Raw genomic sequence first — 18,496 nt, 5'->3', positions numbered from 1 at the left:
GAGCTTGTAATCTGCAATACATTGACTGTTTTCTTATGGATTTTGATAGCACATTTCGCTAGAATACATTTCACAATATATTATTCTGGTCCTGCATTCCTTTTAGTCCTCTACGTCTGCCTAGAGTTCATTTACAGAGACACAATAAAACGAAGCCTTGCAATATACATGAACGGCGTGTTACTCGGAAGAAGGGAAATGAAAACAAAAACATGGGAGTGTCTGCTCCTCGCCCAAACTTTGCCCATCCCAAGATGGCGGCAGCGAGCCGCACGACGCCTCCCCTCCATTGCCCGCCCAGATCCACGTGACACAACACAAGCCATTCCTCCTCCCTCCCCCGTGCCAGCACACGGCCACGCCCCCTCCCCTCGATTGTTGGCTCCGGATGTTTCGAGCCGCCTCTGTCAGTAAGTTCGGAGCTGGCCGAGCGCGGGGAGTGAGGAAGAGGCGCCACCGAGGAGACGTTACCTGAGCGCCCCAAACGCTGCCGGCCTCGGCTACGAACTGGCCCCGCCGGTGGGGAGACAGCGGCCGCCGCGGGGAGGCGAAGCCGCCGCTGAGGTGGAGGAGGAGGCAGGGGGCTGGGAGAGAGCGGGAGGACCATCATGTGGCGCCTTGTTTCGCTCAAGTTCGGCCGCCTGTACCGCTACGTGAAGCTGCTGTTCGCCGCCAGCCTGCTGGTCGTCATGCTGATGAACACGCACTCTCTGCTCGCCTCCTTCCAGCGTAACGAGCTGACCGAGCGCCGCTTCCTCAGCCTCAATAAGTGCCCGGCGTGCTTCGGGACCAGCTGGTGCCGCAAGTTCATGAACGGCCAGCTGAGCTTCGAGGGCTGGAGCCGGCTCCGCCTCCTCGACTTCTTCAACGTCAAGAACGTGCACTTCGCCCAGTACGGGGAGCCCCGCGAGGGCAGCCGCCGGGTCGTCCTCAAACGCCTCGGCTCCAACCAGGAGCTGGCCGACCTGGACCAGAGGATCTGCAAGAAAGCCACCGGGCGGCCCCGCTGCGACCTGCTCCAGGCCATGTACAAGACCGACTTCGCCCGCCTCAACGGAGACGTCCGCCTGCTCACCCCGGACGTGGTGGAAGGATGGTCCGACCTGGTGCACTGCCCCTCGCAGAGACTGCTCGACAGACTGGTCCGGCGCTACGCTGAGACCAAGGACTCCGGCAGCTTCCTGCTCAAGAACCTCAAGGACACCGAGCGCATGCAGCTGCTGCTCACCCTGGCCTTCAACCCCGAGCCGCTGGTGCTGCAGGTGAGACACCTACCGAACTTTACCGGCTACCTGTTGTGTGTGTGACTGCACCTAACATGGCCATCCTCCGCCTGGCTGACTTCTACCACTCTAGCTACAGACACCACGCTTTATGTTGGATATAGTCATGGTAAAGTCCATCTTAATAGAGAAGTTCGGGAATTAAACACGTATCTAGGTGGACGCAGTACCAATCCCCACTGTATCTAAGATGGAGAACTGAGCGATCAAGCACCCCTGATCACTCAGTTCTCTGTCTGCAGAGAGCTGGTAACTGTGGGTCATCAGACTTCTTCTCAACTCCCCCAGTGCTCACTGGTGTGCTGGGCTGTGGAGAGGGTGGCTCTTTCAGGCTCTCAGCAGATCGCTAAGGCTGAGCCAGCTGTCGGTACAGGTATCTGGGTGGATCCTGACGTTGAAGTCAGGATCTCTCCAGAGTATGGACCAGTTGAATAACATCAGCCAACAGTGGGTTTTAGTCAGCTGAATCCGGATCACTGGAGTGCTGAACAACATGCACTCCAGAAGTAGGGCCAGACGTGCTTTGACCCTACATCTCCTTCAGGGCCAGTGCACTCAAGGCCTGCCTCTGAAGCACACAGGAATCCAGTGTGTTCCTGTGCGGTTTCAGCGAAACTGCACCAAAAGTAGTGTATGCGCTACCAGCAGATTACATGGTACAAAAGTAACATGCCATCCAGTGCAGGCAAACTGCATCTGCAGCCTGCTCTTGAGGTGCATTAAGCCCTGGTTCACACTAAATGCGACTTTTAAATTGTAATATTTCAAAGCTACCAGTCATTGTGACTTTATGTGCAGTTTGCCAGCATCGGTGCAACTTCATGCACAGATGTCAATGCAAGTCACGCATGAAATTGCAAAAAATTGTGCAGGGACCTTTTTCAAAGTCAGTTGCACCAATTTGATTCCATAGCTGCAAATAGGGTGCAACTTGTCATGCCACTTTAATCTGTCAAGTTGCATGACAAGTCACAGCAGTGTGAACCAGGGCTTACTTTCTGACACCCACAGCAGATTGCACATATAGTATGTTTTTTCATGCAGTTTGAATTGCACAGAAACAGCACATTCTTGTGCAATTCAGATGCAGACATGGTGTGAACTGGCCCATAAGGGCCAGAAAGGACACGTACGAGTGTGTTCCCGACAGCCCATTCATTTGAGAATTGCAGGGAAAAAAAATGCAAGCACTACTTTCCAGGACATAGCATACCAAACCACAAAGTACATACAATTTGACACAAACGTGCTGTGTTCTGGTTCTATTAACAGTTCTATGGTACTCCCTTACCTCTTGCAAGGGCAGTGTGTGGCCACTACCTCAGAGCACATTTACACCAGATGCAGTCAGGTGCCTCTTTAAATGCAGCATGAATGCATATGCAGGAAAAAAGAATGTATTCCAAGATGCCTAGTTTACACCATTGCAGTGCTGTCCTGTGTTTAAAAAAAAAAAGTACAGCAGGCTGCATTTTTTTTTTTTTTTTTGCACATTAACCACGAGCAAACATACTGAACTTGTGCATGGAACACACACACATGCATGTACGTGTAGCTTAGTAAAGAAAATAGAAAATTGTTCCACAAAATTCATGGTAAACATGCATACAGAAACACATAGTGAATGCAGAAATTGTGGTGTAAATGAGCACTCACTCCTATAAACCTTTTCTCACAAAAAAACTTGTTTACTTTTCTCTTTGCTCCCCCCACCCTCTACCTCCTGTCTCATGTAGGTGAGAATGGCATTTCCCTGCTCTTGCAGCCTCCTGTCACATATCTCAGGAGAGTGCAGGGACACACTGTGACCACATGGTGCATCATTGTGGGAGGTGGGGGAGGTGGCTGCAAGATCTCCAAGGGGAGGGGGCAGTGGCATAGGACCCAGATGTCAGCAGGACAGTGCTGGGTCCACTGGGCAATATGTCTTTTGAAAGTAACTCTGCATAACAGGTAAACGTGGATAGTAGACAAAGGTGAAGTTCCTCTAATACTCATTCACAACAGATGCAGTCAAGTGTGTTTTGTAAACACAGTATGAACGCAGCAGAAATGTTCATGAAAAATGAATGTATTCCAAATAGCCCAAATTACACAGTTGCAGTGCTTTCAGCAAAGGAAAGCATGCTGCATTTTCTGCAGCAGAATGCACTGCAAATGCACCAGTGCATGTGAATGCATGTAAACACATGAGCAAATGCATGCATGCACAACTTGGTAAAATGATATATTCAAATGAAACATGCCAAAAACAAACTGCAAATGCACGCCAGCACACAAAGTGATTGGAAATGCACAGTAAATGCAGGCAGTATGATGTAATTGAGCCCTAAAACAACTGTTACGCCCTTTTCACACTGGGCATCAGCGAATCTGGTTGCACAGCAGGGGATCTGTCTGCTGGTCCCCACTGAGCAAGTGGATGATAAGTCTGTGTACAATCCGCTTGTGTAGAGCAAATATGGACTCGGCCGCTGTCCTCTATGGGTGGTCGGAAGGAAACAGTAAATCAACCTAATGGGGAGATGAGAATAAAAACCTGGTAGTGATTCTACATCCTCACCACTCTGTCTAAATATGTAAAAAAATGCGTTTAGTTATACTTCAAAGCTGAACTTGGATTGTAGAAAAATCTGTCCTTACAGTAGGGCAAGTGTTAAATGTTTAAGTGCAGGTATTAGAAGAAAAAGGCATAATAACCCCCCCCTCATGGAAGTCTCTTGTCTCCGGATCCTTACATACAATGCAGGGCTGTTGGCTCTGCTTTGTACTTTGTCAGTGTGAGGAATAGGGAAAGTATGACATCTTATTCCTCTACCTCTAGACTTAATCAGCATTTTGCTCTTGCAGTGTGGGGCCCCATTGCAATTTTTTTCTTGCCTGGAGCAGGGCTTTAGAAGTTGGATATTACAGAAATAGCCAAGTTCAGCACCTACCCTGGAGTTATACCAGAATATGAATTATTAAAACAAACCTCCCTGAGACATATTGGTGGTGGTTGGGGGGGCTGTTAGTGGTAATCCCCTTCTGGAGCTACATTATGTCTAGTCCTCTATTTGAGGAAGTATATGTACAGCCAGACATCCGTATTTCATGCTTGTTCCAGGTAAGAGATAAAGTATTAGAGCAAGTGTTTAAACATGACAACAGGATGTGATGTATACAGAATGAGATGGCAGTGGCACCCCTGTGACTCTCCTAGGAAAGCTTTCCTGATTTTTGTCTAACTACAGGTCCCAGCATACTCTGCACCTGAGTGATACTGACTGTTGGTGGAATGTACTACGGTTGTACTAGCAGGTCTTTGTATCTATGTTCAGTACCTACCTAAGTTTTTTTTTTTTTTTTTCTTTTTTTTTTTTTTGTTTCCCGTTGGACTACCTGTATACATTACTCTTTTCACCATTTTTGTTAGTCATGTTCATTAAAGGCAGCTGTTTCTGGAGATTTCCAGGTTTACACAATACAAAGGATTAATCCCATTTTTTTTTTTTTTTTGCGATGAGGTTAGGCAGTGTCCAGATTCACTCTGGCAGTGTCCTGATCAGATTTGATACTCTGAACAAGTTAAATGCATGTAAACATAAGTACATTAAAACACAGTGATCTGGGAAGCAGAAAGTTTGTTTAGACTTGCAGATCATTTTTCCTGATCCAAACACAGGAGATTTGTGTGGGTGTAGCCTTACAATCTTTGTTTTCATATCGCTATCATTCTGATATCAATGGTGGGTGTGTTAGGTCACCTGACTACCATGTGTTTGTTCCTTCAGGTAAAATCTCTGCCTAAATGTACACTTTTGCATTTGTGTCAGCAACTCATATAAATACATTTTTGATGCCTGACCATACAGATTCTAAAAAGGACATTAGAAAAGGTCTGTGCTGGTTTAAGCTCATGTCCTCCTTTGTTATATAATGTATATAATACACATACTGTTAGCTGCTTCTGATATGCTTTATTTTTCAAATGAACTGCTTGCTTATTTCATTGCATTTTGTGTTTGGTATGAAATGAATTGCAGTTGAGTGGGTTTCTCTTCTCTCCTAAAAAAAAAGCTGTAGCTTTTTTCTGTAGTTTGGTTTCGTATATTGACAAGTGATCCATAAATGATTTGATACAGTCATGGTGAGCCCTGTTTGCTGCTAGGCAGGTATAGCTGACTGTAATTACTAGCGGCGTCAGAAGTTGGCTCGAAAGGCTAGTTTTTTGAGTAGTGAACATTTAATGTGGTTTTGTTCATCTTTCTTCCGATAATTTCTAAGTACACCACTTGAGTATAAGATGCATTTGATTTTTCTTCTAAGTGGTTGTACTCTAAGGACAGTAGTCAGTGCACCCAAGAAAAGTTAACTTTTCAACAAAATTTTGTTCAAGAATGTGTTTCATAAGTACAGTGCCCTTCTATGTGCACCTTACTGCAAGGCTAGTTATAGGTTTGGGGTGGTTGTCACCTTTTGTACATTAAGTTCAATGTACTGCCTTTTACAGTACAATGTCTTTTGATCTACTGTCTTCTGGTGTGTGCGAGGGGAAGCAATGTGTAGCGTTAAGGTGATGCTTACAGTGGAAGACTTTACCTTTTTGTTATTGGCTTTACCTGTGTATAAAGCCTCTGTAATGTATTTTTATACACAGGTCATAGTGTACACATACTTTATATATCAAAGTGAATAAGGAGCAGTAAATTACCTTTTTTTTAAGATTACTTTTAAATCTAATTTGCTAAATCCTGTTTAATATAATCTTGTTTGTTTACATTGCTGTCTTGTCTAAATATTTGCAATGCGATGTCGACACAGTAAGCTTGCAGTCAGTTTTTCTGAATTATCAGGACAGACAGGGAGAAGTGAGCGCAGTAGATGGCAGTGCTGGGTCATGGTGTGTGTATATGTATGTATATATATATGTGTGTGTGTGTGTGTGTGTGTGTGTATGTATATGTGTATGTATATATATATGTGTATGTATATGTGTATGTATATATATATGTATATATGTATGTATATATATATATATATATATATATATATATATATATATATATATATATATATATATATATATGTGTGTGTATATATGTGTGTGTATATATATTTCATACAATAATGGCTTCTTGGTTGGATGGTAGTAATCAATGAATTTGCTGTTGAGAGACTGAAACCTTTCCTTCATTTGTGCATAACGCTTTTTTTTCCTTTTTCAAAACCCTTCTTATGTTTAGGAAATTGCTGTCCCTGTTAGATTTTGTTGCTGCATTCTATTAAATCATGTGCGTGACCAACTTCCCACATTTTTCCAGTGGTACTGTCTGATACTGATTTGTTTTAGCAAAGAAGAGATGGTTACTGCTTTTAGTTTTCATAGAACTTATCTTTATCAGCTGCTGTGTACACACACCTAATTCAGCTGATAGTTTTTGGTTCATTTGGGGGGAAGGGGATAAGTTAGTTTAATCACAGCTATCAAATTCAGAATTTTTTTTTGTTTATCAGCAACTTGTACACTGGTTGAACTCTCATCAGTTAGTCCATAAAACCTATAAATTCTGGGACCTATACAAATGGTAAAAGAACAAATATTACAAAGAATACAGACCGTATTCTGCACACTGACTGGTGTCAGAGCTTTGGCATCCCATGGGGATAATATAATGTTTGGGACCACAACATAAGAAAGAATAAAAAGTTGGATAGGTCTGGGTTAGGTGGGAATAAAAGTCTTTTATGTTGTAAATATATCTACCTCACTACTACTTGGTGCTATTGCTACAGCCACAGGCTGAAAGTGCATGTATTTTAACAAAAGATGTTAAAGGCTGGTATTGGGATAGCCTTCTGTACATTAGAGAAGGTGAGAAGACTGTAACAGCTCAGATTTACATGATTTCCTTTTTTTCTAAGTTTTATTAATGTGATTATTAGGCTTGGGAAACTTTCTTGCCCCTATCAGGCACTGCTCAGGATAGAAGCAGAATTTCTTGCAATACTACATTATTTGATTAGCTGCAAATAGTGCTTTAGTTCTACTACTAAAAAATGTTTCCAATAGTGAACCTGCAAACTGCACAGCAGCAGGCATATATGTGCCAGGTGACCACTACTAGATCCATGGGTTTAGTAGCTCTGCTGACAGATAAGCAACTATTTGATGACTAGTGCTAATATCCATGGGTAATCCCAACTTCAGAATTTCCATTTTTTTTTTACAAGAGATTCAGCCCCTACAGTAAAGCTGGCCATATAGATGGGGCTTGTAAATTTTTGAACAATTTTTGATAACTTGATTGTCGTTTGAAATGTTGCATTGCTGCGATTGAAAATTAATGCTGATTTGAGCCTACTAATGATTGAAAGTCAAAACACAGTTAAAATAAAGAATTTTGAGAGCACCAGCTGGGGAAGGTGGGGGATCCTTCCATACTTTATAGTAATGCAAAAATTACAAAGTTTGTTTCTTTAATAAATCAGTGAACAGATCCTTAAAATAGTCAATTTGTAAGTGTTGCACCCATATTTAGGGTGTTACATAAAGCATAGACCCGTGAGCCAGTCCTGCAAGCTGATGACCCCCCCTTTTCTTACCTGAATTGCATTGCAGAGTGCTTGTTCCAGGTTGTTTGAATTAAGTGTGATTGTGTGGCTCTGCCCACACAGCGGCATCATCCATCCACAGAATTATGTGAATGAGAATCCTGTAAGTCCCATCAGCCAGAGCAGCAAAGACACAGATCATACAGCACAAGTGCAGAAATATCACAGCAATTGTAGTCGTTTGTTTTTCTCCAGCCTCTTAGCAGGGAGTATACAATACAGGAGCCTGTGCATTTGAGCTATGATACACTGTAATCAGTGTTAAATCTCTGCAGGGTTGAATGCAAACTTGTAATAAATGCACATTATCATGTTTCTTTTTTTTTTAATTGGTGCGTTTATTTTCTTTTAAGGTGGACTATGCCTTTAATAATCCACTTCAATGGAAAATGGTGAAGGCCAATGGATAAAAAAAATATATGTTCATTATAGTTACAAGATCTCTCTTCTATCATGGGAGGGTTACTCATTAAATTAATTCAGTTCAAAAGGGTGCTAGCTCAGCTGTTACTGTACTATCGTAGTGTGCACACAGCATGCAACACTCTCCATGCTACATGAACTAGCATAACTACATAACTAGCCACTTAAAGGATAGGTTCACCTTTTGTAACATGTTACACCTGTATTCAGGGTGTAACCTGTTCTGTTCAGACTGGCCCCCGCTCCCCGTTTTGACGACTAGCAGGGAATTTTCTCCCTTCTCGCTAGCTGTCAAATTAAGAAAAAAAAAAAAGTGACTGTGCGGTGCCCTGCCCCCACACGGCCGCATCACTCATTCAGCCATCTATGAATGAGAGACTACAAGTCCTGACGGCCTTAATGGCTGTCGGTTTGTAGTCCTCCGTGAACTACCACAGCGCCGTGGTAGTGCATTCATCCCGTACAGCTATCAGTTATTCTGACAGGTCTGCAGGAGACCTGCATGGCATCAGCGATCTACTGATCGCTGGTGCAATGCTTTCCTGGTTCCTACAGGCAAAAATAATAAATGCACATTTTTTTTTTTTTTAACCTGCAAAAAAAGTGTGTGTATATGTATATGTGTGTGTGTATGTATGTGTGTATATATATATTAGTGTAATTATAAAAAAATTCCTCTTTTCTAAAAGGTGAACTTGTCCTTTTAATGAACATGTATTTTTTGTAGGCATGTACACAAAACATTCTTACACATGCCTCCCCCCATTCTAATTTATAGGGTTCACATGTGCCTCCTTCACATTGTTTATGGGCCAACAACTAATATGGTACCTATGTACACTGTTTTTGTTTTCTCTGAATTTCAGTTTTAGGAAGGTAAGTCATTTTGTGTAAGTGCAGGGAGAAGAAAGGGGGGAAAAATATGTTCAGCACAATTGTTAGTAGCTAGAAAAGTGATGGAGGTCCGTGAACATGCGGGAGGTCCTGCCAGGGAGTTTGGTGACTAATGGGTCCTGCCAAGGGCATGTTGTGCCTGCCTGCACAGGAGACACTGCCAGGGATGCATATTTGCGCAGGAGCTATTCTACAGTGTAGTCATACAAGTACAAGAATAGTTTAAAGACATACTGATCAAATAGAGTTTTTTTTTTTTTTTTTTTCCTCCAGTGACATGCTAATCACGTTTGGCACCTCTGATGTCTTCTGACTCACAAATGTTTCATCTTCTAAAATGCTGTAGCAGTGAACTGCTATTGCTGCTTTTTGTAAGGGCAATTTTTTTAAATTAAGAAAAGTAATAACAAATCAACTAGTTAAAATGTAAGCTTTTGAAAGCTGGCTCTTGTTTAAAAAACAAAAAAAAAAAACAGCTTGTGTTATCTTGTTGATGGAAGTTGCCATTTTTTGACTCCTGTGTTTGACTCCATTATGCTCCATTACAAAAACAAGATCCACTATCTTCATTGTCTTGGTTTAGTGACAGCTTCTGTAAATTCAAGCAGACTTGTATATTTTTTTGCTACCCATTATATGTTGGTACCATAACCTCCTGCTTTACTAAAGCGTGAAACTTGGTACCAATATGCAGGTATTGAGCATGTCAAAAAGTAGCTTGCTGATGATCTGTATGTGCTTGAGTAAAAATTTGAGTAAACTCCAGTCACACCTACCACATGAACACACAATACCATTTCCTTCTGTTCTTTTCCTGCTGCTTGAGAGAATTATTGATTTTGTTTCAGTGTTTTTTCAGTAGACGAAGAATGGTTAATGCCATACCTTAGGTTGGATAAATATTACATTTTCAGTAGACGTAGGTCTTTTTTAAAGCAATGAAAACATTTTTGCTACTTATTTGTGACCTGCAAATCCAGTGTTTTGAGTACTGTCGCCATATACACTGGCTTTTTTGATGGTGAGCTTTTGCTTGGTCAAAGAAAGGAGTGCCTTTTGCCTGTAGTGCTGGTACTAATATTTTACTGCATTTAATTATGTAATGCGTTGTCTCAGGGTCATGTAACAGCTTTGCTCAGTTTACTTTGTGAAATGTATTTTTTTTTTCCTTTTCCCCAGTTCTGTCATCAATAATAATCTTTATTAACCGCTTCCCATCCGCCCTATAGCAGAAGTACTGCTACAGGGCGGCACGGGTGCGAAAAAAATCACGCGTGTGTATATAGGTAGGGGGCGTGCCCTATCCACGCCACCATTCGTGGCCTCCGCCGTTAGTCACGGGGTCCCGGCCGGTTATTACTCGCCAGCGCCTGGTGATTGCCGAGCATCTCCGATGGGAGAGGGGAGAACTGTTTGTAAACTAGTTTTCGCCCCTGTCAGCTCATGCACACTGCTTTGCATGGCTGTGCGTAGAACAGCCATGCAAAGCAATGTGCTTACAGTGAAGCACAAACACAGCCCAGTATGTAAAACAGCACACAGTTAACCCTTTGATCACCCCGCATGTTAACCCCTTCATGCCCAGTGTCATTAGTACTGTTAGTGCTCTTTATTAGCACTGATCACTGTATTGGTGTCACTGGGGATGTCCGTGACACCAAGTCAGTTCCCCCCAGTGTCAGAATGCCCGCCGCAGTCCCACTATAAGTTGCTGATCGCTGCCATTACTAATAAAAATTTAAAAAAAAATCCCAGTATATATACTGCCATTTGTAAACACTAACTTTCACGTAAACCAATTAATTTGGGATTTTTTTTTTTTTTCATTAAAGACATGTAGCAGAATACATTTTAGCCTAAATTTATGACGAAATTTGATTTTTAAAATTCTTTTACTGGACATGTTTCATTGCAAAAAGTCAAATATATTGTTTTGTTTTTTTCCCCTCAAAACTGTCTGCCTTTATTTTTTTATTTTTTTTTTTTAATAGCGCAAAAAAAAAAAATGCACGTGCAATCAAAACCACTGAAAGCTCTATTTGTGGGAGAAAAAAGACATAACTTTCATTTGGGTGCTGCGTTGTGTAACCGCGCAATTGTCAGTTAAAATAACGCAGTGATGTAATGCAAAACATGGGCTGGTCAGGAAGGGGAGTAAATCCTCTGTAGGGCAAGTGGTTTATCTTGTCACATTTTCAGGACATTTTGGAATTTTAAGTGTCACATCCAATTAGAAAAAGTTTTTCCCAAAAAAAAAACCTTTTATAGTCTTATCAATCCTGGAATTCATCTTCAAATAAAATTTCTTGCTTTGTAATTATTTCTTATTTTAGACCCAGTGACCTCATCACTGGGTTTGTGTGCTTTTCTATTCTGCAGGCAGATCATGGTTGGTGGAAGGGGCCAGGGTGCTTACTGCTCCTTCCCTTGGCCCTGATGCAAACAGTGATCTGGCTGTTGGGAGGTGTTTTGTAAATATCAAAATGCCTTGTTAGGTGAATGTTTGTCAGTCTGGATGAGAGAGATGACCTATGCATGATGCATTTGTATGCAGATTGCCCTAGTTGACTCCCACATGTGATGCATAAAGCTTGGGTACACACGGATCAAACTTCAGCTGGTTCAGTGTGTAGCCCTCTGTTTAACAGAAACCAACTGGCTTCTGATGAACAGTCCTGGCTGGAAAGACAGCATTTGATTAGCCGATCCCACACTGATCGGTGTATTCTGACAGGGGAGGAGACTCTGCCGACAAAAATGCAATAGCACAGCGAGGGGCATTGGTTACGTGGATGCAGGAATTTGAGTTTTTTTTTTTTTCAGTCTACTGGTTGAATGTGCTAGGTGCACACTGAGTTTGTTTTCAAAGGATAAGTTTCACATTTGGGAACATGTTATGTTCCACCCATTTTTAGGTTGGAACATGTAACATGTTCCCATTGCTGCAGCCTTTCCCCGACCCACCACCTCTAGTGACAGTGAGCAGAGAATCTTTTCCCTGAACTGGCGGCCACAATTTAAAAAAAAAAAAAAAAAAAAAAAGTGGCCCTCTGGGGTTCACCAGCCCGGCCGAGTCATTCATTCAGAGTTCTGTGAAGGAGAAAACTACCGTCAGTCTTTGCAGCTGACAGCTTGTAGTTTTTAATGAACTACCAGAGCGCTGGTGAGCACTCTAGGTAGTTCATTGTTGGTTCCTGCCATTCAGTAACTACCTGCCTGTACTAGGTAAGAGCTGACAGCTTATACCGACAGTCTGTGGAAGCCATGCAATGCACCCATTACCTGCAAAGAGATGTGGATTTATTTTATTTATTTTTTTTAAAGATGAACCTATCCTTTTTAAGTCACCATTACTAAACTGAAATCCAAGGATTCAAAGGGGTTTGACTTGGGAGAAAAGAGGTGATGCTGGGCGCTTTCCTGCCAGGAGGGGGGGGTTCTCTGACATGCAGCTTCTAATGCACACTGTGAAGTGCTTACAGTATGCAGTGAAAGCTGAGTAAGAATTCGCATGTACAGTGACGTGTTTTTTTACATGCATTTGTGGTGCATTTTTCCTAAGTTTGCATTTCCTTTTGAGGTTACTTCTGGCTTTCGTTTTTTTTTGTGCACTTTTTTCACTGTACTGCAGTAGTGTGAACTATGTACATAGGATGATCTGGCTTTGGACGGTCTATGCAGTTGGAGTGCAGTGCAAGGCCCTAAGCAATTTCAGTACAGAAAAGAGTGAAGGTAAGGCTGGAGTTCAGTCCATTAGAAAACATTGGCTTTTGGCCCTTGTTGGAGTCCTTATCTGTTTACTAACCTGATTTATGCAATAAGTATGCATTTGCTCTAGTGTTTGTGTGAATATTTGTTCTTGGACAGCACTAGTCTTCGTTCAGATGCCTATTGGCCAGAATCTTTAATCTTTTTGGGTGGGATTACTGTTCTTGGTTGCTTTTGAAGTTTGTCATCTATTTGTAGTACGGATTATAGTAAAGTAGCAGTGCTTACAAAATAGTCACAATCGCTGTAAAAGTATGTGGTTAATTTCTTTATATTTACAAACTGATCGTTTTATCATTAAAGCAATGTACAGTATCTCACAGACGTGAGTACACCCCTCACATTTTTGTAAATATTTTATTCTATCTTTTCATGTGACAACACTGAAGAAATGACACTTTTCTACAATGTAAAGTAGTGAGTGTACAGCTTGTATAACAGTGTAAATTTGCTGTCCCTTCAAAATAACTCAACACACAGCCATTAATGTCTAAACCGCTGGCAACAAAAGTGAGTACACCCCTAAGTGACAATATCCAAATTGGGCCCAAAGTGTCAATTTATGTGGCCACCATTATTTTCCAGCACTGCCTTAACCCTCTTGGTCATGGAGTTCACCAGAGCTTCACAGTTTGCCACTGGAGTCCTCTTCCACTCCTCCATGACGACATCACAGAACTGGTGGATGTTAGAGACCTTGCGCTCTTCTACCTTCCGTTTGAGGATGCCCCACAGATGCTTAATAGGGTTTAGGTCTGGAGACATGCCAGACCTAGAAGCCAGACAGAGAAGCGTGATTCATCACTCAAGAGAACATGTCTCCACTGCTCTAGAGTCCAGTGGCAGCATGCTTTACACCACAGCATCTGATGCTTTGCATTGCACTTGATGAAGTAAGGCTTGGATGCAGCTGCTCGGCCGTGGAAACCCATTCCATAATGCTCTCTACGCACTGTTGTACTAATCTGAAGGCCACCCAAAGTTTGGCGGTCTTTAGCTATTGGCTCCGCAGAGAGTTGGCGACTTCTGTGCGCTTCAGCATGCGCTGACCCTGCTCTGTCATTTTACATGACCTACCACTTCGTGGCTGAGTTGCTGCTGTTCCCAGTTGCTTACAAATTATTAAACACCACTAGTAGTTGACCGTGGAATATTTACTAGGAAGGAAATTTCACGGATGGACTTTTTGCACAGGTGGCAACCCATCATGACGAAAACAGCAGACCTAAATACTCCTGCGCTTGGGGGTGGACTCAAAGGTTATGACCACATCGCGGATGTCCTGGAATGTGCACTCCTTGCTGCCCTTAGAGGACCGGGGAAGTCCAAATGTACTGAAAACCGGGCACACCGGCCTAGTGTATTACCTTAAAAACATTTATTAAAGCGATAAAAGTAGGTATTGTATTCACAAACAACAATAATGGCAAATGCACATCATGAAAGAACAGCTCTGCCCAATCCACACTACGTGTCTATCCGCAATGGGAACCTTAGATTTCCAACAGACTAACGCGTTTTGAGGACTTGCCTCTTCCTCAGAATCAACCTATCACGTACCACGCTTGAATTCTCTGAGGTCCTGAGAGCGACCCATTCTTTCACAAATATTTGTAGAAGCAGTCTGCATGCCTAGGTGCTTGATTTTACACACCTGTGACCATGGAGGTGATTGGAACACCTGAGTCCAATGATTTTGGAGGGGTGTCCCAGTATATTACACAGTACATTGCTAATATTTTTTAATTAGGGACAGAATAAAAAAACTAGCTCTGTATCAAAATGCATTATTTGCTTAGTATATTCCAAAAGGTGCAAAATACAAACGTCCCTCAGTACTCAATCTTGTCATGCAACTGAATCTGGCTAGTTCCTGAGGAAACAAAAGGCAGCCCTTCAATCAACTTGGAAAATTTTCTAAATTTTTGTGCTGCTAAATAGTGGCATCATCCAATCAGATTAAGTCTGAGTATTTTGACAGGGGCATGTCTGTCAAAATACAGTAGCAGCGGTAAGTGATTCCTTCATCCTCCACAGTATTTTGTTTTTGTTCAGCCAAAAAAAACCCTTAATTGTAGCTTGCTGTCATGGCAGTGCTAGTTTTTCATGACTGAGCAGTGCAACCCACACCTTGCCTAAATCATTGATAACCTTAAGACAGAGGCGTGGGTTGGACAAAATCATGGAAACGCCAAGTAAAAGAGCAAAATCCTTACCTATTATGATGTTGGACCAACTTTTGGCATCCAAGACTGCCTGCATTCTCCTGGGAATTGACAAATATAAGTCTTGGATGGTGGATAATGGAATCTGATTCCACTCTTCATGCAAAAATCATTCCAGTTCTTGCAGAAATGCTAGAGGCGGAAAACAAACCCTTTTAAATAGCAAGTGCTCAGTATTAATGGGTTTTAACCCAAGATTAAGGTACCTACATCCTAATTATCTATTCAAAAGATCCAAAGAACAGGCAGTAGGATTTTCTTGGAGCCGACAAAGACACATTTAAAGGTTAAAACCATATATTTTTATTATAGACAAATATTAAAACATTGTTTAAAAATCCCTCTGAATAGGCTGTTCTACAATCACACCAATAGTGCTATGTCACACCTACTAGATGTTGTTCCAAACTAAAGGCGAGTCTGTGGTAAGAAAACCTCAACCTGTTTCACGGCTTTTTGCTTCTTCAGGAGTATATTGAGGGAATATATTTCTATAGCAAAACAAAATATATATACAAAATACAGCATAATATAAAAAATCATAATACAGCTTATCATAACATATGGGGTGCGTTGTAAATGACTGTCTTGTCACTTACCCCAGTACATCGGATGGATCTATAGAATCAGACCAGTGTGGCGCCAATCATTCCCTGGGGTGAATGTGGGAGCAAGTCTAAAGTCCATAGCTGCCCGTATGCATGCATGTTATAGAACTATATTCCATCACATTACATTCCAGGAGAAGGGAAGGATTAACAACTGATCTTTTAAAGTAAGGAAGGTGAGGTGTAGAAATGGAATCAGAAAACCTAGAGTTACATCCTTGTTATCAGTTGAAGAAGCGGCTAAGTTTTGACAATATTCAGGGGTATAAATAAAAAAATCCTTTTTTTCACAAGATTCACACAGCTCTCACCTAGAATTTTTATATATTTTCTAAATTGGTTAATTTGAAAGTGTGAATCCCGGGAAAAAGTTGTGTGAAAAAAATTTGTATATAGACTAAAGCAAATCTCTTTAACTACTCGGAAACTACTAAGCAACTCATTCACTCCCGTATCATAGCACAACTCGACTACTGTAACTCCCTCCTCACCGGCTTACCTCACCGCAGGCTATCCCTGCTTCAGTCTATCCTGAATACTGCGGCCAGACTCATCCACCTCACTAACCACTCCGTATCCAACACCCCCCTCTACCAATCCCTCCACTGGCTTCCGATTGCCCAACGCATAAAATTCAAATGACTAACATTGACGTACAAAGCTGTTCATAACACTGCCCCAAACTACATCACTGACCTGATACCCTTATACCACCCAAAACATACTCTCTGCTCCTCACAAGACCTCCTACTCTCTAGTTCCCTGGTCTCCACCTCCCATGCCCATCTCCAGGACTTCTCCAGGGCTTCCCCCATCCTCTGGAACTCCCTACCTCAATCCATCAGACTATCGCCTACTCTCCTCTTCTTTAGGCGTTTCCTGAAAACCCATCTCTTCGGGGAAGCCTACCCAGCCCTCCACTAATTGCCGATCTCCTCCACTCTTCCTAACACTCCATCCCCCACAGCTAATTCCTCCTGTTCCACTATTCCCTCCCTCCTAGATTGTAAGCTCCAAAGAGCAGGGCCCTCTAACCCCTCGTGTATCGAATTGTATTGTTACTGTACTGTCTCGTGTACTGTTTCCTATTGTAATGTACAGCGCTGAGCAAACTATTGGCGCTATATAAATACTGTATAATAATCAATAATACTAAGCGGGAAACCGCAAAACATGTCGAGATTGGCTGACTACAGATAAGCAAATACCTTCCCAAAATTGGTCTGTGAAATATCTGTCCTGCCTACCCTTGCATGAATTTCTCGAGCACTGAAGTTGACAGCAGTGCACATGTAGTGCATCTAATACGTTGTTGTTTTTCATAGAAATGGAAAGGGGATTGCTGCCTACTATGTGGGGAGATTTGCCAACTGGTTGAAAAAAAAATCCCTGGATTATAGTAGGCGCACCTGACTACCTGAGGTCCCTGTGAACCCTCACCTTCTGAAACAATCTATATAGTTTAAAATAGAAATGAGGGGTAAAACATTTGTGTATAGATGTTAAAAACATTATATAACCCCCCCCCATTTATTTATTTTAATGATCACATATCCTCTGTTTTCAGCTGCATAGAGGTATCTGCACAAGTCTGATTATTGGAGGAGAGCAGACTGAGTTAGGTTACGTTCACACTAGCGTTGTGTGTAGGCGGCAGAGAGGCGTTTGGGAAGCGTTTTTACCGCTTCCCAAACGCCTCTGCCAATTCTGCACATTACGCACATGGTGCTATTCTAATGGGAGCGTTTGCATTGCGTCGTGGCAAAACGGACGCCTCTAGTCGAGTCAGGAGGCGTTAAAGCCTCCTATTCTAGTCTATGGTGCCGCTCCGCAAACGCCCGGCTGGCATTTGCGGTGCGGTTGTGGAGCGGTAACACCATTCAAACTGCATTATAGGCGTTTGTGGGGTGTTTTTAATGCTCAGCAAACACCTAGCAACCGCCGCTAAACCGCGCATACGGCGTTTGCAGAGAATTTGCCGAGCGTTAAAAGACGTTCCGCAAACGCCAGACCAGCGCTTGCCAAATGCTATAGGGGCGTTTGGCAAGCGTTGGTAAAACAGCCAAGTGTGAATGAGCCCTTACAGCACTGCTGGAGAAATGACCACAGTGTGCTCTCCTGTTTAGTGTGATCAATTGGTAATAGGAAAGCAGCGGGACTGGCAGGAACACCAGGGATTTCACACAAAGGAAGCAATACAAAGAGAACACAATACTTTTTATTACAAGTACATGGTACAGCAGGCACATATTGGGAATATGAAGTGTTGGGTTTACATAATCTTTAAGCAGATTTATGTCGCTGCTCAAAATCAGTTGATGATGCACTCCATCAGTTTAAGTTTTTAATGCAGACATGCGTTTTTATCATGCTATAATGTATACCCTAAACACATGCTACTTCTTTTTTTTTTTTTTTTTTTTTTTTTTTTTTTTTGTGGTTCACTAAAGTACACAGTAATGTATTTGAACTTTTGAATTCAAACCTCAGCTTGGTTATTTGCTATACTGAGTATTGAGCACAACCAATAAACTATGCTGGGCCTATCTAAGGGAAGGAATGTAAATGTAATGCATGTTAATGAACAAAACTTACCCATAGCCATTAGCCAGCTTTAAAAACCTAGGCACCAGCACAATTCAAACTTTATATGATTATACAAATCGGCATGCCTTTTTAATAAAAACAAAGGCGTTGCCGT

At 42.1% G+C, this 18,496-nt stretch overlaps 1 protein-coding gene across 1 annotated transcript in view; it reads left to right on the top strand.

The window, feature by feature from the left end:
• The first annotated feature begins 363 nt into the window (after window positions 1–363).
• DIPK2A (divergent protein kinase domain 2A) overlaps window positions 364–18,496 on the top strand; it is a 55,541-nt gene continuing 37,408 nt past the window's right edge. The window contains exon 1 of the mRNA XM_089672556.1: window positions 364–1,262. Within this exon, the coding sequence (XP_089528682.1) occupies window positions 609–1,262 (654 nt within the window). The 5' untranslated portion in view covers window positions 364–608. The remainder of the gene's footprint in view (window positions 1,263–18,496) is intronic.

This window comes from Staurois parvus, unplaced genomic scaffold, assembly GCF_062004578.1.
Source record: "Staurois parvus isolate SC_StPar_1 unplaced genomic scaffold, SC_StPar_1.0 ptg000131l, whole genome shotgun sequence".
Taxonomy (NCBI): domain Eukaryota; kingdom Metazoa; phylum Chordata; class Amphibia; order Anura; family Ranidae; genus Staurois; species Staurois parvus.
This window is presented reverse-complemented; position numbering and strand designations above follow the sequence as displayed.